General features: G+C 38.1%; 1 protein-coding gene across 8 annotated transcripts in view; it reads right to left on the bottom strand.

Moving 5' to 3' along the window:
- LOC124136883 (multiple C2 and transmembrane domain-containing protein 1-like) overlaps positions 1 to 22,489 on the bottom strand; it is a 198,341-nt gene that overhangs the window by 94,682 nt on the left and 81,170 nt on the right. For 3 of the 8 annotated variants that reach the window (XM_048402199.1, XM_048402213.1, XM_048402206.1), the window contains exon 1: positions 5,478 to 8,441. The exons of 3 other annotated variants lie outside the window; for them this stretch is intronic. In XM_048402199.1, the coding sequence (XP_048258156.1) occupies positions 5,478 to 6,152 (675 nt within the window). In that variant the 5' untranslated portion in view covers positions 6,153 to 8,441. Of the gene's footprint in view, positions 1 to 5,477; positions 8,442 to 22,489 lie in introns of those variants that run through there. 2 more of the 8 variants (XM_048402217.1, XM_048402221.1) reach the window with 2 other exon arrangements.

The raw sequence follows: 22,489 nt of genomic DNA, 5'->3' as shown, positions 1-22,489 counted from the left end.
TCGAAGAGCTTCAGACAGATATATTGTTACAGGTCAAATACCTGGTACAGATTTATTGTTACACTTCAAATTGCTTGTGATATATTGCTACAGGTCGAAGTGCTTGTGACAGACATATTGCTACAGGTCGAAATGCTTGTGACAGACAAATTGCTACAGGTCGAAGTGCTTGTGACAGACAAATTGCTACAGGTCGAAGTGCTTGTGACAGACATATTGCTACAGGTTGAAGTGCTTCAGACAAATATATTGTTACAGGTTGAAGTGCTTCAGACAGATATATTGTTACAGGTCAAATACCTGGTACAGATATATTGTTACACTTCGAAGAGCTTGTGATATATTGATACAGGTTGAAGTGCTCGTGATATATCAAAGTACTTGACAAAACCCATTCTGTCAGCTCTTACAACAAGCAAATGTTACTAGGGACCTATTCTAATGTATTACTCCAAGGGGGTTGTCATTCTTGACCATGGCAATAACACATTCACTGAGTTCAGAGAACACTCCACGCTTTTGGAAATACATAAAAGTATGCACCTTTCACCCTGTGTAACACCAAATTCATTTTGTTATCTGCATGATTGAGTCCCCACATGAAGGTGAGGTCAAATTGGGTTTGACGTCGCGTCCAAGATCATTGCACTTACACAGCGACGTGCATGCACGTGTGTGTGTGTCTGCTTGTACTAGTCCGGACTCATGCCAATTTATAGTGCTAGCTTACTGAGATACCATGCCACAGTTTAACATGAATATCCCACTCAGACACAGCATACTGACTCTGAGCCGACCAGTCCTTGTTTAGGCAGCCCCTTAATGCTGAGCGCCAGACAGGGTAACAGCAAGTACCATCTTTTAACGTCTTTTGGTATGACATGTCCGGGGCCGGGATTGAACCCCGGACCTTCCGCTCTCTGGGCGGACGCTCTACCACAAGACCACGGAGGTGGTCTCCCCACATGAAGACAGCTGTCTGCTATGCTTCAGCAAATATCTGACAACAAACAGTCTGTAAATGTAGCCAGTGCAAGGACATCTAAAAGGTAACATTAAGTGAACTGTACAAAAACAGTATTTATCTTTAAAAGAAAATGTTGAACAGTAGCAAAACATGTGTTTGATCCTTCAAGGGTAAATATTTCAACATGTGTCGACTGGCCAAACATTTCATGACAATATGTACGATCAGTTCAAACCCAACAGCGTTCCGATTGATGGTGATCATCTTCACTATCTCCAGCCCAATAATAGCCAGATTTGGTTGTGATAACCTTCTCATTATTCATCTTCCCGTCCCAGCTCTAGGTGACTGCATGTCAGTGTTGATAAAACCTTCACTCTCTCTATTGGAACATCACAACAGGGATTTTAATAGGCTCTTTCTTATCTTATAATTTCAACATCAGTAAATACGCTATCTCACATGGATTGGTACAATGACATTATAACAGTTAAGTTAATGTGTTTTGTCTATTCTAGATAATGCTGATTATTAATGCAATGTTTAAATGTAAGTATCATGAAAAAATTTATTGTGACTTTGTAGCGAATATCAATTTTCCTAGATACGTTATGTCAATTCCTGAGACAAAAAAGTTATAACATTCGTAGAAAGTATTTAAACACCCAAGTGAAAGTGTTGATATCACATGTTTCGTAATCGGATTGCGAAGCAAAACTATTTGGGGCGTGGCCTAAAGCTGCAATGGTGCAGTGGTACGTGACAATTGTTTTCGTCTGATATTCAGACTTAATTGCAGTGTCTGTCTACTATGTAATCTACCTTGTGATGCTTAGTAGCTATACGGATATGTCAGGAAGTCTTGCCATTTCTGTTAATTATACAAAATTAACATTGCATACAGTGTTGAGTTTGCAACCTTTGATCTTGACATTGTGAATAATTAATGAAACAATGTTGGGGAAGAAAATCAAAATCCTGCCATGTCTGTGATGGACCTGTATGTTCAACATAGAAACCATGTGGCTACTCTTAATGCCCCTAGGGCTGGTGGAGTAGCCTAGAGGTTGTGGTATCTGCTAATCATGCAAATGGCCCAGGTTTGTTTCCAACATGGGTACAATGTGTGAAGCCCATTTCTGGGGTCCCCTGATATGTTGGAGTTTTGCTAAAAGCGGCAGAAAACCACATTCAGTCTAATGCCGAGAAGAAATGTAGAAATAGCCTGAATCTGTTGATTTTACTTGCAGAATCAAAAGATTTAAGTGATTTCTCCGACTAAACCATGTTATGGTTGACACATAACTTATCGACAATTTTGCATAATGACCTATAGTTGTTTCAGTTTTACTCTGACCTAAATATTAAGGTGTCTAAATTTTGTTAAAATGACCACTAAATCCTTGACTCAGAATCAACTGCACCAACAATAGCGTGACATCATCATAGTTTTTTTAATAATATAAATCTATGTCCAATGCAAAACCTAAGACAACATCATCAGTTTTGTGCTCATCTGCATATCTATGCACATCTGTGCACACAAGTATTTGTAAACAACCTCAAGACTGTAATGACCTTCCTCTAAAACTGTCACTTAACACTTTGCATCAAACTTTCTTCCACTGAATAATAACTCCAGCAACTTCCCAATAACTGTATCAAATATATCACAGTCCTGCGTATCCACACAATAGATCATTTCTAATTCCATTGAAACAATAATCAAAAGTCAATTCATCAAAATTGTTGAAATTAATTTCAACTGCAACCTTGTATGTCAAAACAGCTGAAGCAAGGCTAGACAAGATTGGAATATAACCAGTAAATATAACCCATGAAGTTGGAAGGAATTCCGTCATTCAGTCCACACATTAATACCGGCGTAGTGACCGATTGTCATGACAAACAAGGGGCGGTCGGGTAGTCTAGTGGTTAAAGCGTTCGCTCGTCACCCCGAAGACACGGTTTTGATTCCCGACATGGGTACAATGTGTGAAGCCCATTTCTGGTGTCCCCCGCCGTGATATTGCTGGAATATTGCTAAAAGCGGCGTTAAACCATACTCACTCACTCACTCACTCATGACAAACATACCTGTGTTGTCATCCACTGACAGGAATACTGCAGCACAGACTCACTACAGTGTCCCATTGTGCTTTAAATAACTCCCCTTGGCAACTGGTTCAAACCTTCTATAAGGAATAAGGTAGTATCAATGATATTAAACTTGACATTGATATTTTTGTCATGTATCAGTACATATGCCGATACTATCAAACAAGTGATGTCATCTGCTTGATGCAGATACCAGCATCTGCAGCGAAATGTTGCATGGGAAGAAAATGAAGTTGAAATCCATAAGACTTCATTACACAAAAGGTCACGAAATGTGCAACCACTCCTAACCAAAGAGAACGCAACACTTCTATAAGCACTTTCAGCGTGTCTGTGGGGAAGATTCTTGTTGTTGGACTCCAGTAATTACCTCCTAGATTCTCAGGCCAGGAATTCACTAATGGAGGGGGCCAATGCTTTAAGTCTTAGCGATGCAAAGAACTTCACAAGCTCACCCTTACTGTAACATAACATTGTTCAATGAGATCTATCAGCTTATACCAGGAATCTGTTCTGTTCTCCTAATGTTCCTTAGTGATGTAGCCGTGGAAGTATCCTATCACAATCACTGTAATGTTAAATCCTTCCCACTGCCAATGACAAAGCCTGTGTTGCACAATATTTCAGCTGTTTTATGACACCCATCACACTGTGTGGACAGATTCTGTGGGTGGAAGTGTTTGTATGTGTATATGTGTGTTGTAAGGGCTTCATCCAAGCCCCAGCTTCAGTGATATATTACGAGTGCATTGTAACACAACGAAAACAGACAGTCCACCTACAGCACACAATTACCTCTGTACATGAAGTTGTCCCCTGTGTGTTGTACACTTGAACTGAACAATGTTGTCAAACAGCACCGCCCCAATGTCATTATGAGGTTTATCATTTAGATAATCAATTGCTGGACCACACTTCTGTAAAACAATGTCTACTAGGAGGAAACAGCATTATACTACAGTATCTGCTAGGCTGAAACAACATTATACCACTGTATCTGCTAGGCTGAAACAGCATTATACCACAGTATCTGCTAGGCTGAAACAACATTTTATCCACTGTATCTGCTAGGCTGAAACAACATTATACCACTGTATCTGCTAGGCTGAAACAACATTATACCATGGTATCTGCTAGGTTGAAACAACATTATACCACAGTTTCTTCTAGGTTGAAACAACATAATACCACTGTAAATGCTAGGCTGAAACAACATTATACCACAGTATCTGCTAGGCTGAAACATTATACTACAGTATCTGCTCGGTTGAAACAACGTGTATGGTATAACTAATGTATGCCACAGTGTGTGGTATAACTAGCATATGCCACAGTGTATGGTATATCTAATGTATGCCATAGTGTATGGTATATTACTAATGTATGTCACAGTGTATGGTATAACTAATGTATGCCACAGTGTATGGTATAACTAACATAAGCCACAGTGTATGGTATAACTAATGTATGCCACAGTGTATGGTATATTACTAATGTATGTCACAGTGTATGGTATAACTAATGTATGCCACAGTGTAGGGTATAATTAATGTATGCCGCAGTGTATGGTATAACCAATGTATGTCACAGTGTAGGATATAACCAATGTATGCCACAGTGTATGGTATAACTAATGTATGCCAAAGTGTATGGTATAACTGATGTATGCCACAGTGTGTGGTATAACTAATGTATGCCACAGTGTATGATATAACTAACATAAGCCACAGTGTATGGTATAACTAATGTATGCCACAGTGTATGGTATAACTAATGTATGCAACAGTGTATGGTATAACTAATGTATGCCACAGTGTATGGCATAGTGTATGACATGATTTAAGTGTTTGGTCTAACTAGTGTATGGCATAGCAAGTTTATTCTTCATGGTATTGTAATAGCTTGTGTAGCGTTACTAGGTTATGCATGAATCAATATTCCTTCTACTCCTGACAGAAGGTTGGAGATTTAAGGATTGAAGGTATCAATCATGTACTGTACGACCTCCATAAGCTCACACATTTCACTATGTCCTGTCACAAAAGTATATCATGAATAATGACTGCAAATCTTTTGACATTGTCAAGGTACATAGCGATCTTTTTTTATTTTACATCTCAGATCATTATTCCCCAATGTCCTGGCTGTCAGATACAATGAATATATTCAGATTCTGAAGATAACAAATTATCCTTTTCTTTTTCCTGGCTAGCTTTATAACATGACATCACTGTCATTTTCTCAGCATGAAAAATATTTGATTAAAAACCTCAAAATACTGTCTAGATTATATCTGACCAGGTGGTATAGCAGGGAATATGTGCTGTAAATGGTGGTTGAGGAACTATTTTGGGGATGACATCGACTGATTGACATTTATCTCCATGTTTACCTGCATCATCTCATCTGAGTATGCCCATCCCCTCTGAACAGGTATCCTCTGTCCAAAGACATCACTATCATCCTCAGATAAATTGAAAACACTAGCTGTCTGAACACTTGACAAACTCACACGATCTCGATCCCGATCTCTTAAATAATCCTCGTCTATATCCGAATCCTTATCACTAGTAATACTCCCAGATCGACCCATCGATGATAACATGGACCTGCGGACGAAACTAAACACTCCACTTCCATCGGAATATCTTTTCTGCGAAGGCACAGGGGATGCTGACGCTTCCGAGTCTCTGGAATGTAAGAGGACATTTGTAAACTGGTCAGTTTCTCGACGGTCATCGTCATCACTTGGTGCATCGCTTCCTTCCTCAGCAGTATCGTTGGCCTTGTCAACACAATAGTCATACGAATGTCGGCGTAGATGTGCAAGATCACGAGGTATTGGCAACGGTGGCTTTTCGGATGTTTTGTGAGGTGGTTCTACAGCCGTGACATCTTTGGGTATAGGGACACTAGCTGCTACAGTGAGCAGGTTATCCATGGACCGGCTCACAGCGTCCTGATATCGAAGTTCTGCAACTTTCCCTTTTACTTCAGGCTTTTTCTTGTTTGATTTTCTAAGCAGAATGGAAGCAAAATACTTCCGAAACTGAGACTGATCTGTCATGATGAAAGTTGTTATTTAACAAAACGTGTGTATGGTAACAATCGGGAACACATGTCGACACCTCTCTCCACAAGAAGTCCAATCACAGCTGTGAAAGGCATGAGGTATCTACAAGTGTACCTTGTCCCTTAAGTGTATAGTTAGGATCCATCCACACACATGTTTACATGTGCCCCTCTATCAAACTGACCAATTAAAACCAATCACATCCTCGTTAATCCCAACACAGTGCCAAGCTGGGCACACAGGAGGTGGAGCTCCCGTAAACCAGTGTTTATTCCAAATGTAGGATTAAAGCACTTGCCACACAATCAGATCTTATCTGGCACGTTTGTAAGAAGCTGGTCGACATGGGTAAACTGTTGATTGGGCCGGTCGTAGCTGACTCTCTCTCTCTCTCTCTCTCTCTCACACAAACGAGGCAGAAGATGCCGGGTCAAACAAATCATCAATACCTTTCTCAAATCCACAGCCAGACACGCTTACAGCTTAAGTCGATACCACAGAATTTGCTATACCCTATAATCAGCTCCAAAGCTTATAGGCATGGAACACATATAAGAACTGTCTGAACAAATATGCAGATATTGAGTGTGAGTGTTGCAATTCAGGTCATGCTCATTAACAATCTCAAACTCGATAATGTTTCCTTTTCTTGTTCATTGGCTTGACCTTCAACCTAGCTGGTTACGCTTCACCGACCACAATCCAGCCTCATGTGAACAGGTACAGCAGACGCAACAAGTATCTGCATGCAAATACTTCCACGTAACACCAGTCAAGTGTCCCACTTCTGCTCCAAGTAAACACAGTCAAGATCTCAAGTCTTTATGCATACATTAACAACAGAATGTCCACATGTATACACTATGCCAGCACCTCGACAGTTCCACTTGTCAGCAACCAAACGTAGGACTCAGTGTGTCCTGTGTAACACTACTTCCACCGTCCTACTTCCACACAAGAGTCCCACAGATGGGTCAATTCCTGGTCCACAGGTGGTCAATCTCCTTGTCTAAACAGACCAAATCACACTTACTATTCACATCACAGCCACTTTGTTGACAATCAGTGTCCTGCTTATTTCTTACTGATCATGACTTCCTGTCCCCAAAAACTTAATGTATTATATCATGATATCTTTTAAAATAAACGAATATCACACAGTATCAGTGTAACCAGCTATATTCTCTCAATTTGAGGCTCTTTTCTATTATTATCTGACTGAACACAACACTAGTGTGTGACAGCCGGGAATAAATCTTTCCACAACTGTCCCACGTCAACAGTAATTCTTTCGAATGCAGTCATCTTCACATCCATTTGCATTTCTCTCCTTTCTGGGACATATCTCTTTCTGTTGATGTGACATTCCACTCTGCTATAAATACTGTTTCCTTGATTTAATACCAATCAGTTTTGTTACACATGTCCTGCAGACATAGCATTGTATATCAGGGGTCAATATCATTCATATCACCTGTCCCTGTTGAATAACATCAGCTTAGTATTGTTATACAAATCCAACAATCTTCATCACTGTCAGGTATCTGGAGAGAGGCTATTGTCCATATCACATACCTCATCTTTCATCATCCAACTGTGTCAGTGCAATATACATCTGGAATATATCTGATCAGGGAAACACTCACGATCACGAGGTTTAAATTAAGATCTCAAAATAAATGCAAAATAATAGACATCACGTTAAAACAACTAATTAACATGAGCTCCTAATAAAGTTGTTTATCTAAATGTATTGTTTTCAGTACTATGCCCGGCAACACTGTTGAATCCTGGTAGGGTGTTATGAGCTTGAATATCCTGTTTTTTCCGGCTGTGTGTATTTCTAAGACAACCAATCACGAAAGTGGGATATTGGACGATTACTCCTGGCAAGAACAAGCTTGTATCACAGAAAATACAGAGTCCATCTGAAGTCCTTCAACTTGAGCCACCGGTGGTCAGCAGACGGCAATACTAGCCCAATGTTGTGACTAGTGTTTGGTCCAAGGACATGGTATAAAACATCCACTGAAGGAATACGAGTGCCCTGAATGTTGCATCACTCCTACACATCCCATCTTCTACATCGGATACAGTGAGAAATATCTCACTGCCTCATTCCCAAGCCAGACTTAGTCCAATGTTACTAACTCCCATTTCCATAAGCGTTGTGAGCGTGATCGTCCTCTGCCGGAATTTGACTGGGTATTGATTTGAAGTCTCTGTGGAGCGTTTCTTCTCTGGAAGTGTGACGGAGGAGGACTCCCACCAAAATCAAATTCGGAACCCCTCCGCTGTTGCCTAATCACAGTTTTTATTTTCATCACAAAAGACCGAAAGCAATTTTATCCCATTTGTCCGATATCTGATGACGGAGTGAATGTATTACTGATTGATATCAACATGTGAGGGTTGGTGATAGGACACTGTATTTCATGATGTATTATACGTCATGTTTCACGAGAATACATGCCTGGATTTCTAATCATTAATCATATATGTCCAATCACAATCTTCTTCGTACTGACCCATATTGAAAGCAATGTTCTGATTTCCCCAAATATCTGTTGTGATCATTGATTAATTGTTTCAGCTTCAGCAAATATCAGTGTTATTCTTTTTCCAAAGAAAGCATTTATGGAAATAATGTAATAATCTAGAGTCATTTTTGTACCAATCTCTTGGGTCACAGCTGGAATATTGGCATACACAACACTAGTGTTGAGTATAATTGATATTTACGCATTTAGGTTTAGCTCACTATCAAAGTATTTCTATCTAAAATTCTTATACAGGTGTCTCATGACCAATATCAACAATACTCTCCAGTATTTGTGACTGAAATCTGTCAAATTAGACATTCTTTTTCTCAATGTAAAAAGAGGCTAGTACGTTTGTGTGTTTTGGGATGGTAAATATCCTGTATTAGAAATAAACATTGTATTTAGCAAGCTGTGCCTTGCATGCTGTATGTCTATCAGCTGTTGTTTATATTGTGGGTTCAGCCTTTCTCCAAGGCATAACATTTAGGTAGTGTTATCAAGAGAGAAGTTATAGACTATCATGGAAGACAATACTTTCTCAACTGTAATCACCTACAAAGTCATGCTTCTTCGTAGCTAGAACTAGAGACACACACGCTTAGATGAAAACAAATTTTGATTGATCATTGCATGTAAACATGAATATGACAAACACAACTGAAACAAACTTGAAGTCCTTTAAACACAAAAAACATGGCATCTGAATAAAATCTTGAATTGAAATATTTAACATCATACTTTTCATTATACCAACATAAAGTGCATAAAACTGCCATGTATTTGAGTACTTACAGATAGTTATTAGACTAAGATGCATCGCCCCATGAAATCTTGTATATGGGATGTTTACAATCAAGTTTGTCTCTCTTTTAGGTGTCTAAACACTAGATGTATACACATATATGTGATGTTGATTTACCTAAGGTATGGAAATCTGATAGGAAACAAAACTCTAAGTAAATTAGTGAGCCAAAGAAGTAATTTGCCTCCCAACTGCCCCTCATTTGAAAGTTGACTTAATCCAAGCCTTACCATCTGTTTGTTTAGGGTAAATAATGTCCATATTCTTAGCATGAATATGTGCCATAAGAGATGTACATAAGGAGCACTGTTGGGTTTCAGTAGCATTATAGACTAATTAATACATCAATAGAGATGAGAGACATCATCAGAGCGGACTTGATCACACAGAACAGGGTGTTAGATTGTTGAGAGGTGGCACAGACCATACACAGTTATCTCCCTTGTGTCAGGCAATATATAAACAGCTTCATTAATGGGTAATGTAGATACTAAGAGATAAAAGTATTGCACAAAAACATCACATTTTCAACTTCCAACAATGCAGTTGAGATGCATGAGATTGCAATTAATCCTTATATACCCACATTGACTGATACTTGTCATGCATTCCAGGTGTGTGGGCTAAACTACTGGTTGCGGTCAGGCGTGTGGTTTTGGTAGCTTTTCCAATGACCTTCAATCTTGTACTTTTACATTATTTTCAGTAGTCGTCCATTTTCCCAATCAACAAAAGCATCCAATCAGTATGACAGAGACATAATCAACATGTTCTTCAACTGTTAATCACATTGTCAATATACCATATTCGACGTAATAAGCGCCACAATCTAATAAGCGCCCACGGCGATATTTGTTAACATATTGGCTAGTGAACAATCCCAATTAGCACCCCTTCTGATTGATCACTGTACACAAGATTTATTTAATCATGTATAATATGCACTCGTGTGTTATATGCACCCTTAATTATGGCCAATTAAATTCTGGAAAATATATCTGTCGTGTATAATACACACAGACCTTTCTTTTGTATCATTTCAGGCTGTCTGCATAAACCACAAAATTTATGATCTTTCAACTCTGTTTTTTCTCACCAAAATTATACTCTAATAAGAGCCCCCTATTTCTAATTTTGAGATACCCCTGGGCGCTTATTACGTCATATACGGTACTCAAACCTATTGATACATGTTGGCATATGTTCATGTTTGATACCCTGACACACCGAGGTGACCCTTCAATAATGATGCTCAGTATCAAGCTACAATTTCTGTTCACTTCTCTATTATTCAAACATCGTAAGATTATACCAGACAGCCAATAGCGGAATTTATTTGCTCGTATTCCAATACAATACAGTAGATATGCACCTTTTATGAGATAATACCCCCTATATTGTGTAAGATGAGTTGGCATTAAGACTGTCATCAGGCATACTACAATTCTCCAATAATGTAGCTAGGGGACATTAAAGATTCACGTTGCTTTCAGGATGATTTGTCACACAACCAGCAACATGGCATGTCAATATGGCTATCAATAAGTCAGCCATTGCCCAGGAGACTATGACATCCCCTTACTCACGACACATCAGTGCTGTGGCTGTCTACCACATGAATTATAGAAGCATGATGTTTGCAAATAATGATGGTGTTGATATCTAGTATTCCTCTGCTGACAATATAGGTATGAATATTTGATGGCTAGACAGATGGGCAGAGACAGTGGCTGGGGTGGTGGTCTCACTGGACGACACCTAGTCCCTCCTTCACTTATCATAACAAGGGGTGTGAGAAAGAGTGGTTGATGCAAAACAGTTTTCCAAAGAATGTGTGTATTGCAAGTGATGGAAAAGGTTCTGTAAAGCTAACAAATACGAACAAATCTGAGTGAGTGAGTGCCTCAGAGAAATTTGATATGGTTAACAAGTAGGATAACTTTGTGTGAGTGAGTGAGTGAGTGAGTGAGTGAGTGAGTGAGTGAGTGAGTGAGTGACATGCTAGAGGGCTCACAAGTAGGGTACATTTGAGTAAATGATGTGTGAGTGAGTGAGTGAGTGAGTGAGTGAGTGAAATGCTAGAGGGCTCACAAGTAGGGTACATTTGAGTAAATGATGTGTGAGTGAGTGAGTGAGTGAGTAAAAGTCTAGAGGGCTGACATAAGAATATGTTTGAGTGCATAGGAGTGAAATTCTATAGGGCTCACAAGTATGATTCATTTGAATGAGGTATACCTGAATTGTGTGAATGAGTGAATGAAATTCTATATGGTTCACAAGTGGAATACGAGTGAGTGAGTGAGTAAAGTCAAAAGGGCTCACAAGAAGGATAAATTTGAGGGAATGATGGTTTGAGTGAGTGAGTGAAATTCTATAGAGCTCACAAGAAGGGTATATTCTAAAAGGCTAAGAAGTCGAATATATTTGAGTGGGTTGGTGAGTGAGTATGTGGTTGGGTGATCATGTAATATATGGCCTGATTATCAGGACTGATACTAATACTTCAAATTTCAAACACATAATTAATATGACAAACAGTGCCATCATCACACCATTGTCACAGCTTACCTCAGGGTTTACTAAGTCAAAGAAAACCTCAGAATCGTGTTTTATCCTTTACATAACTACTTGTCCAGCATGGTAAAAAATCTGTGCATTAGCATGAAAAGTAGTATTGTCCAAGATTTGACAGGAGAAACCCGAAGACTTTTTTATGCTAAGATTGTATGTAACTCTGCTTATATGAAATCAAAGCAAAGTCAGTCACTTTGTCTGTATTACTCAAATTCTATGATGTACATGAATCTAGCAATTAATGAATACTCTAATGAAACAAACAATGTCATTTCAATGACAAAACACTGATAACATCACATAGATAACATAGATAACACTAATAACATCACATAGATAACATAGATAACACTAATAACATCACATAGATAACACTAATAACATCACATAGATAACACTAATAGCATCACATAGGTAACACTAATAACACTAATAACATCACATAGATAACATAGATAACACTAATAACATCACATAGATAACACTAATAATATCACATAGATAACACTAATAACATCACATAGGTAACACTAATAACACTAATAACATCATAAAAACCTACACTCATGTCGAGTAGCCACAATGTTGCACAGACAACACAGAGTTTTTCTCGCAGCTGCATGTACAATGCATGCCACTTCATTTGCACTGAAAAACACTTAAAAGACACATGCTTCTTTCATGGATTTTAATAGCAATCGTCCAGGAGGCAGGCACTTGTTACTGTCAAATTCAGCAATATGTCGAAAATATATCACTGTGTGTGTGCCATGTCTTGAATTCATAAACAGTTATAAAGGCTAAAAATAAAAGCATGAAAAATGTCTGTGAAGAGTTCACAGCACCTACAAATGATTATCTCAATCACAAGTGTTGTTGCTGATAATTTAGCAGTTAATTATCTCAATCACAAGTGTTGTTGCTGATAATTTAGCAGTTAATTATCTCAATCACAAGTGTTGTTGCTGATAATTTAGCAGTTAATTATCTTAATCACAAGTGTTGTTGCTGATAATTTAGCAGTTAATTATCTTAATCACAAATGTTGTTGCTGATAATTTAGCAATTAATTATCTCAATCACAAGTGTTGTGGCCTTTCATATCAACTTGTATCAAGTCTATATATAGAAAAACAGTATTTGTAATTATTTATGAATCTAATTCATGCAATGATAAATAAATTAACCACAAAGTAGAAAATAGCATAATTGCAGGGTCCAGTTGTTTCAACATCGTATATGGCAGTCACAGAAGCCTTTTAAAACGGTTGCCTTCAGCATCAACATATTACTATCTGCAATTGTCTGCTTTTGATAATATGTTCCCCTGTATTTTCAGGCTGTAAGGATTGTGGAGTAACCTCATTAGGAAGGTACATATTCCAGTCTCTGAAACCATTAGGATGACATCTCACTATTCTTCATGCAGTTGCTTCTGAGCTTGGGATTCCCTGGTCATTCTAAACCTGCATTTTAAACAAGTCAAACTGACCCAACTATAGGTCATTATGTAAAATTATAGACAAATATATACAGTAAACTATGTTTATAACGACCAGACGGATATGACGAACTATTTCTTGGTCCCATTCATTTGCTGTACATATGCTTATAACAAACTACGGTTATAACAAACTCAAAGGGACCACTAATTTTAATTCGTTTTAACCGTAGTTCTGTATATTAAACATAACATGGTTTAAGTTGGAGAAATCACTTGAATCTGTTGATTCAGGAATTATAGAATCAACAGATTCTCACGATTTCTTCATGACATGGTTTCAGCATTTCTTGAAAGAAATCTAAATAAGTGTGATGTGTATAAAGTGAAAACAAACCTCAAATCCTGACATGGCGAATTTTCTGATTCTGACAAAAGATAATCAAAAACCTGTTCCATCATCCTGTACCGAGGTCAGCTTGATGTCAGACGTGATACCTGACCTCTGTACAGGATACTAGGAATATTCATCAACAATAGCAACTCCAGCTTTTGTTTTCCGAGAACACATAAAAACACAATCATTTGCTTTCCATTTTTCAAATAGGTCTTATGAACAACTGATTTTAAAATTGCAAACCTTTTAAAGCTTAAACTCCCTTACAGTGTGAAACAGACTTGTGAAGTTTCTCAGAAAAAGGAAAACCATTTCTGCAATGACATCTACAACAGCTCAAGTTGAAGACTCACATGGTACTTTGATAAACTTGGAAATCTACTTCTGTGCCTTAAGACTTTTGAGAAGATAACTCAACTTTTTTCAAGTTTTTTTCTCTCTTTATTTTTAATCAAGAAAAATAACTCTATCAAATGGATCATCAACGTTTGAAATAACTTTAATGGGTACATGTATGTCGAAAGGTCAGCTTCATGGATCCCGCCGAGATATTCAATACTTAAAATCATACTTATTTGTTGTGAATACTGTCATGGACGGCCTACAACTTGTGGCCATCCATTTCATTGTATAACATATATTTGAACCCAAGCAGCTGTTTACAGGGGATGACAAACAGTGAGTGACAGGTGCAGATTAAAATAACTGATAACACCCAGTGGGGATAAGTTTACATGGGATGAAGTAGCCGACAGATGCAGATTAAAATAACTGATAACACCCAGTGGGGATAAGTTTACATGGGATGAAGTAGCCGACAGGTGCAGATTAAAATAACTGATAACACCCAGTGGGGATAAGTTTACATGGGATGAAGTAGCCGACAGATGCAGATTAAAATAACTGATAACACCCAGTGGGGATAAGTTTACATGGGATGAAGTAGCCGACAGATGCAGATTAAAATAACTGATAACACCCAGTGGGGATAAGTTTACATGGGATGAAGTAGCCGACAGAAACTCATCAAGACAGTCCCAAAATAAACAGCAATCATAAGAGAGGAAACCATGTTATTACAAGCATCTTGAGAAAATCTTACTTTTGACATTCTCATTTCTTATCTAAGTGACAAAATGCAACCGTTTAATACTAACAGCCAGTTTTCTGATACGGAGCCTGCTGCTCATACACTGTAGCTGCAGCGTCATGCATTATTCACAGCACATTACACTCCTGCACTGTTTTATAGCCTTGTTGATATTTAAAAATTATGATCTAAATGATCATTCAGGCAATGTCACCTTAACAATTTCAATCATGTTTTATGAGAAATAGTTTGCAACTTGTAAATCACTTAAGAAAACTAAGTAGAAGCTTCAGTATCAGCTGATAAGGTCAAAGTGTTGATAGAATACCATCAGAGCAATAGTGTGCTTAATTATTCATGGCTAGTTAGCTCCCACACAGCAAGCATTGCTCCAAGGCTGTACTGAAAGATAAGTCCATGGATGTGTCGTAATTCTATCATCCTTATATAGGCAAGTCAAGATATCTGGACAGGACTCCACAGGGACAACTTGTTCTTATTGTAGCTAAGGTAGCCTTGTAGTTAAGGTGTTTGCCTGTGACACTGAAGATCTGGGTTTTATTCCCAACGTGGATAAAATATTTCTGAGACCATTATTGGTGTCCCGAAATGGGATATTGTGACAATACTGATCATTTTTACGAGGCTCCTATTTATGTATAAAAATTCTCAAGTACGCTAATCTTTTAATAATTGTGTATGTCACATTCAAACTTTTATGCATTAGATTTCAATGACGACTCCCATGCCCACACGATATTATGCCATACTGTTGTGTTACAAAAAGTGCAGATGTAACGTAGACACTAAATTATCCTGCAATCATGTTCCATGACAGCAAATCTATATTATCAGGCAATCGTGCTCCGTGACAGCTGTCATAGAGCACAGCACCAATAAATAATCCTGAAAAGGATTATCTCGATAAATTATTTTTAACCAATTGTATCGTAACAAAAATTACAGTTACAGTTATCACAAGACGCATTTGTATGATTTCAGTATACAGTCTATTTAGATGTTTTGACAGTCGTCGATTGGGGGCGAGGTCCTTTCAACCTGAAAGTTTACGTTATCACGTTGCTTGATGATGCCGCCTCAGTCAAGGGTTTTTATCTGCGAAGTTTATTGGGAATGTTCTAGAATCGATCCTTTATACTTAATGCTATAATAAGAATTCATGCTGACTTATATTGCAATTTTTTTGCTCTAGGAGGTGTGGCCTCATTCATTCTGGGTCACATGACTTCTGGAATGTATTGTTTACATTTCATGGATCCAGTTCTGGTTACAGCCAAGTTCATACCATTTTAAAGTTTCAAAGTTTGGAAGTTAAGTGTACATTACAATCATTTTAACAGTTCAGACATATCAATGATTGGAGAGATACAGACAAGAACCAGATTCTAAAGCCATGATGTGACAGACAATACCGAGGGACTGATGTTTCCTGTACAGTTGACAGCCGGTTATCGCGTCTCGCGATCCTGAGACATTGTACAATTTTTTCAGTTTAATAATCGATGAATAAACTCGTTATCTAACTTTACCTACTTTTGTGATCCTTCTGCATTTCGCTAGTTTTGAAATACGTAATTTTGAAGATCCTTGTGATATGTTTTCGCAAAAACTCATCCCCAAGCTCTAGTATATATTTGGTCACAATTTGTCATCTGTTTATTTTAGTAGTTTATCCACTAGTAATCATGGACCAGTCTTTGGCCATTCTGTTACAGTATTACTGAGATCTAAATGATTTAAAAAAATAATAAATTTATTAAACAAAATGTCCACAGATCCAAATCCACATTAATAACAAGTCTCAGATTTTCTTTCTTTTCTGCTACACTCATTTAATGTCTGTCATCATGGTCATGTACTTGAAGAAAAACATTCATGTGGACATTGATTGTAAGGTAAGGTGAAGTGAAATTCACAGGGGTCAAGTTGCGTTCGAAGATTATTCCACTTATGTAGCAACGTATGCGTGTGTGCATGCGCTAGTCCAGACTAAAGCCGGTTTTAAACCCACTGGGATACCATGCAGCAGTGTAACATGGATACCCCACTCAGACACAGTATACTGACCCCGAACCGACCAGTCCTTCTTTTATTCCCTTAATGCTGAGCTCAGGGCAGGGAAACAACAAGTAACATTTTTTTTCATCTTTTGGTATGATGAGATGGGATTAAACCACCAACTTTCTGCTCTCTGGGCAGACATTTTTCCACTACACCACAGCGGTTTCATTGATTGTGAGTGAGTGAAGCAGAGAAGCAAAAGCTGTATCATCTGTACGTCTGCAGCATCTGGCTATCAACACCTGTGTGGCGGGCATCTAATCAATTCACGGTTCACCTCGAACAGCAAATCCTCTCAAACTCACACAGATGGATACAACCATACACTCTCATTGCCACATAAATCAACGGAAGTTTATTTTCCACATTGGACTATCTCAATAAGATCTGAAATACAAATTTGACAACTGTAAAGGTTGATGAATCTATATTTCCAATCAATTTTATTCAGTTTTACTCAGGAAGGACAAGTGAAATTCCTTGTGGACTACAACTTTTACAATTAGGTAGAACTACTGTAACTGATCACCGTCATGGAATAAAATAAACATTACTTGCTAAACTTGATATGTTTAACTGTCAAGAATACATTCAGCTCAATCTCATGACAATCTCTGTAGACATGATGGTGATGCTGGATATTAATGCAGAGTCAATGTTATCAATAATGGATATGACACACAGAATGTTCTGATACTGCTAAGAGCATGCAAGGATTAACTTTCAAAACATGATCCTAAGCAGATCCTCATGCGCTGTCAAAATCTAGTGAGACTATCAGCTGACATTTCCAACCAATATCCATAAAACTGTTTAAACCTTTAACCTAACCCAGCCTCCTGCCGTCAGGACGGCACAGCACTGATGGTGTTCAAATAATTTATACCACATAGGGTAGGGCTATAAGTGGAGATAATCCCTGAGGCCCTGATATAATTTGTTTCTGCGGCAGACTGTGGAAGTTTATGTGCAGTGACAAGGGCAGATCCAGCATTTTTAAATGAGAAGGGTCCAAAATATCACAATTCTCTCTCAGATAAATTTACTGTGGTTTTCATCCATCCATGAGTGATGTCAGTGGCAGCAAATGACAGAAAGGCTTGTACAATGTCGAGTGTCGAGATTGTAACAAGAAGTGTGATTTAGAGTTACCTCCCTTGCTTGATGACGAACACAGTACAGCCTGATCATTCAAGAAGTTTCATAAGAGGTGAGGTGAAATTGGGTTTAACGTCGCGTCCAAGGTTATTGCACTTATATAGCGACGTGCATGCACGTGTGTGTGTGTTTGTGTGGCTGCTTGTACTAGTCCGGACTCATGCCGATTTATAGTGCTAGCACACTGAGATACCATGCCGCAGTTTAACATGAATACCTCACTCAGACACAGTATACTGACTCCGAGCCGACCAGTCCTTGTTTTAGCCCCTTAATGCCTAGCGCCAGACAGGGTAACAACAAGTACCATCTTTTAACGTTTTTTGGTCTGACGTGGCTGGGGATCGAACCCCGGACCTTCCGCTCTCTGGGCGGATGCTCTACCACTAGACCACGGAGGCGGTTAAGTTTCATAAGAGTGACACAAGGGTGATTCAAGGTGATACAATGTTTTGCATCTTTTTTACTTGACAAGTATGTACCGGATACCAATCTGAAAACAATACATTCCTACAAGCTTTCAAAACTCTTCCAGATTCACAATCAACAGTGACAATATTCTGGACATAAAAATGGAGAATTCACAATGAATTCACAATGAAACTTGCCGAGTAGTTTTAAACTGTTATTGAAGAGTGTTGACACCTTTTCATTTAAAAAGATGTGACAGTGTGATTCTATTTATCATCTAAAATCATTCTTACAACTTTTTTCAGTTGTTATAAAACAGTCATAATCAAGTGATAATAGTGCGAAGCTCTCCAAGTGCTAAGATAGTCGTAAAAGTGTTCAAGCAAAAGAATCCATGGCAAGTCTATTCTCGAAGCTGTCTTAGCACTAAATGATCTTAGTTTACATCAAAATTTAAGACAGGGTTGGACCTGTCTCAGAAGTTTTCAATGGGTAAGATGGCAGACAACAGATGGCATGATGACAAAAAAATTCTGCAGTATTGGTCAACTATATCATTTCTGACTACAAAACCAAAACCACACTTTCAAAAAAAGAGAAAAAGATCTGAGAAAACACACCACAAACATTGCATTATGACTTGTGACTAATAGGGTAAGTTGATAACAGATGATAGCACAATAATCCGATACAAAATGTTATGCGAATGTACCTTTTTCGTTTATTTCAGTTGAAACTAGGGCTGGGACAAGTCCAAATTTACTACCCGGGTACCCACACCCCTATTACCCGACCCTACCTGGGTACACACTGTAGGTTTCAAGAGGTCCAAACTGTCCAATTGGGAAAAGTTTGACTGTAACCATAGCCCTGGCAAAATGTGTTTAGATACACGTATATATACACTGAAGTTGAATGAAGTTTTTTTCAAACATAAAAATAGTCATAAGGAATGGGCTTAGTTGTCAGAAAGATCTGTGAACATTTGTGACTTGTAGTTTAAACATAGAGTTCTAGTTAATTTTTGTCATTAAACAATATATCACGTGAGTAACGGGTCCAGGTAGTCTTGTGGGTAGTCCTGTGGTACCCAGGTCCCACTCAGTACCCACCCGATCCGAGTACCCGAGTTACCATCCCAGCCCTAGTTGTAACGCCAGCAGCATGTCTGCATGTTATTGCGATGACCTTTTCTTGTCAAGGCAGTGGAAGTGGTTTCCCCTTGACTACAACGCATATTGCATACTTTGGAGTGAGCCCCACTCAGTACCCACCCGACCCGAGTACCCGAGTTACCGTCCCAGCCCTAGTTGAAACGCCAGCAGGATATATTGCATACTTTGGAGTGAGCCCTTTGTCGTTTTAGTATAGCTGGATGGAATTCTGTTCTGGCCATGAATGAATATTCCATTACAAATGATACAAGAAACGATTCAAGTTTATTCTCTCAGTGTTGTGTAAAACATACTTAGCATCATTTGCAGACAGAAACGTCTTGTAGATGAGAAACTGCAGGACATTATATCTGTTCAGAGAGGCATCGTATTGGAGTAAAAGATCTAAATTTCAAGATTTAAAATTAACTATCACTATCATAATATCTTCAAGGATATTTGAAGTCCTTTTCCTGTTAGATGTATTTTATTTACACTTTGTTAGATGTGAGATCCTACACAGTGACAGCTTACAGGAGATAACTTAGAAGATATCAAAAGGAAATCCGTCTCACATTACAAAGAAACAGGGACAAAACCAGGATGTTTACAAAGTCCTAAGTTTATTTTTGAGGATTCAATAGGAATCTGTCACTTTCAACTTTTCAACTTTCTTCCTGATTTGTTTGTATTAACATTTTCCGGACATATTGCAAGTTGCAGGTTTGTCTTTAAACCAAATGAAAAGAACATCGCAAAGTCTGCTACCCTGTATATATATCACAACATACCACAACCACAAGTTTTATGCAATGCTCACTGACTGCAAACTCTGTGTTGCAGCACATCACAAGTTTGCAATCACCGCTACGTTACCACTATGATTATTTGTCACATTTTCTTTATCCTTCGGCATCTTACTTTCAAATTGTATAGCTCAATCTTCGGATCATGCTGGATCAATCTATAAACAGCTTTACAATATTATCCTTCATTGATCAATATGAATACAATCGCATTTTGGCAAAAAAGAATTGACAGCAGAATTAATCATAACATCAACATTTATCTTCAACTGTGGTTAATTGTAAACCAGAAAAATTATATGTATGTATTTAAATATATAAATGCATTGGCAAATTTTGGTCTTGTGTATTCCCTGAATAATCAATGATGTCATTGGGACCCCCCCAGCTTATTTTACCTCCGTCACAAAAGAACTCACTGTCGTAAGTAAGATAACTCTGTGAGGTTTAAGACAACTTTAAGAATAGCTCCTATTGCAATCGAAATTATAGTCGGAAGTTGCTAAAATTTGTCTCAGCTAAGACAGCTACCTAAATAGGTTGCCAGTGTCATGAGTGTAAAAAATACAGCTAAGCAGCTTTAGTGACAAAGAGATAAGTGATGTAATTTGATTGTGATGTCATGGCAACCAATGATGTCACAATGGACTGCAAAGCATTGTGATGTTATTTCATTGATCTCACCCACACGATATCTCCTGTAGATGCCAGTTTTGGATCATGAAAAAAATAATGTTCACTGATAATCAGTTTGTTTGTTGTTTAATGCCACACTCAGCAATATTCAAGCCATATGACGGCAGTCTAGAAATAATCGAATCTGGACGAGACAATCCATTGATCGACATCATGAGCATCGTTTACACAATTGGGATACTATCACATGGATACACAAAGAAGGTGAGCCTGACCACCCAACCATATTAGTCGCCCCTTGTGACAAGCATGAGTTGCTGAAGATCTGTTCTAACCCATATAAATAAAAAAACAAGATCTTCACAAGGATGGAAAACAGAAAGTGATGGGTCCAATAGTATTGTGCACTCCCTGAAGCGGAATCACTTACTGTATTTTCTTGAGTATAGTGCACACTTTTTTTTCGAAAAAACACAGCTGTGTAGAAGGGGGTGCGCATTATACACGAATTACGAGTTTGGATGTTTTTTTCCCCCATGGAAAGACATTACTGTGAGCACGAAACACCGGAAATAACCATGTCAACAAATCCATACTGAAGTGCGCAAAATAATCATGTAATTACACTGTCTGCCTATAAAAAGTGTTCTTTGTATATCTGGACTTATGTTTGTAACTTATTTCATTAATTTTATTCAAAATTCCTTATAATATTGTTTTTATTAATTTCGGCGAATGGAAACCCGAACATACCATTCAGACCAAACTTAAGTCCACTAAAATAATAAAATGAAAAATGTTCATAGATTACAAAAAGTATGTGTGAAAAATAAAAGAACATTTGACCTCAGTGCTGTAACATAGGTTGATATGCATAGTTTTGAACAATTTCCAACAGACTATATAAAGAGTGATTGCGTGGATTCGGATCAATATGCCACTATGAACATCATTTCACTTATATCACAGCGTGTCATCTTGTCACCCAAGGAATCCCCTAAATAATGCAGGTCGATTACAACTTTGGTGAAACAACGAGCAAGGGTGTGGTGCAGACAAAACCTAGAAACATAATCAGGGCAAATCTGGGATCCACATCTGGGATTCGCACGAAAGATAATGGTTTCCAGCATGCCTAAGGGAGGCAACTCTGCAATGCGAACTTAGACGAAATGGCCACCCATGACCCAGATTAAGAAATGAACAAATTGGAATATTCCCAAAATTGTTCTCTTTA

This window comes from Haliotis rufescens, unplaced genomic scaffold (assembly GCF_023055435.1).
Source record: "Haliotis rufescens isolate VD_foot unplaced genomic scaffold, xgHalRufe1.0.p SCAF_1, whole genome shotgun sequence".
NCBI lineage: Eukaryota > Metazoa > Mollusca > Gastropoda > Lepetellida > Haliotidae > Haliotis > Haliotis rufescens.
This window is presented reverse-complemented; position numbering and strand designations above follow the sequence as displayed.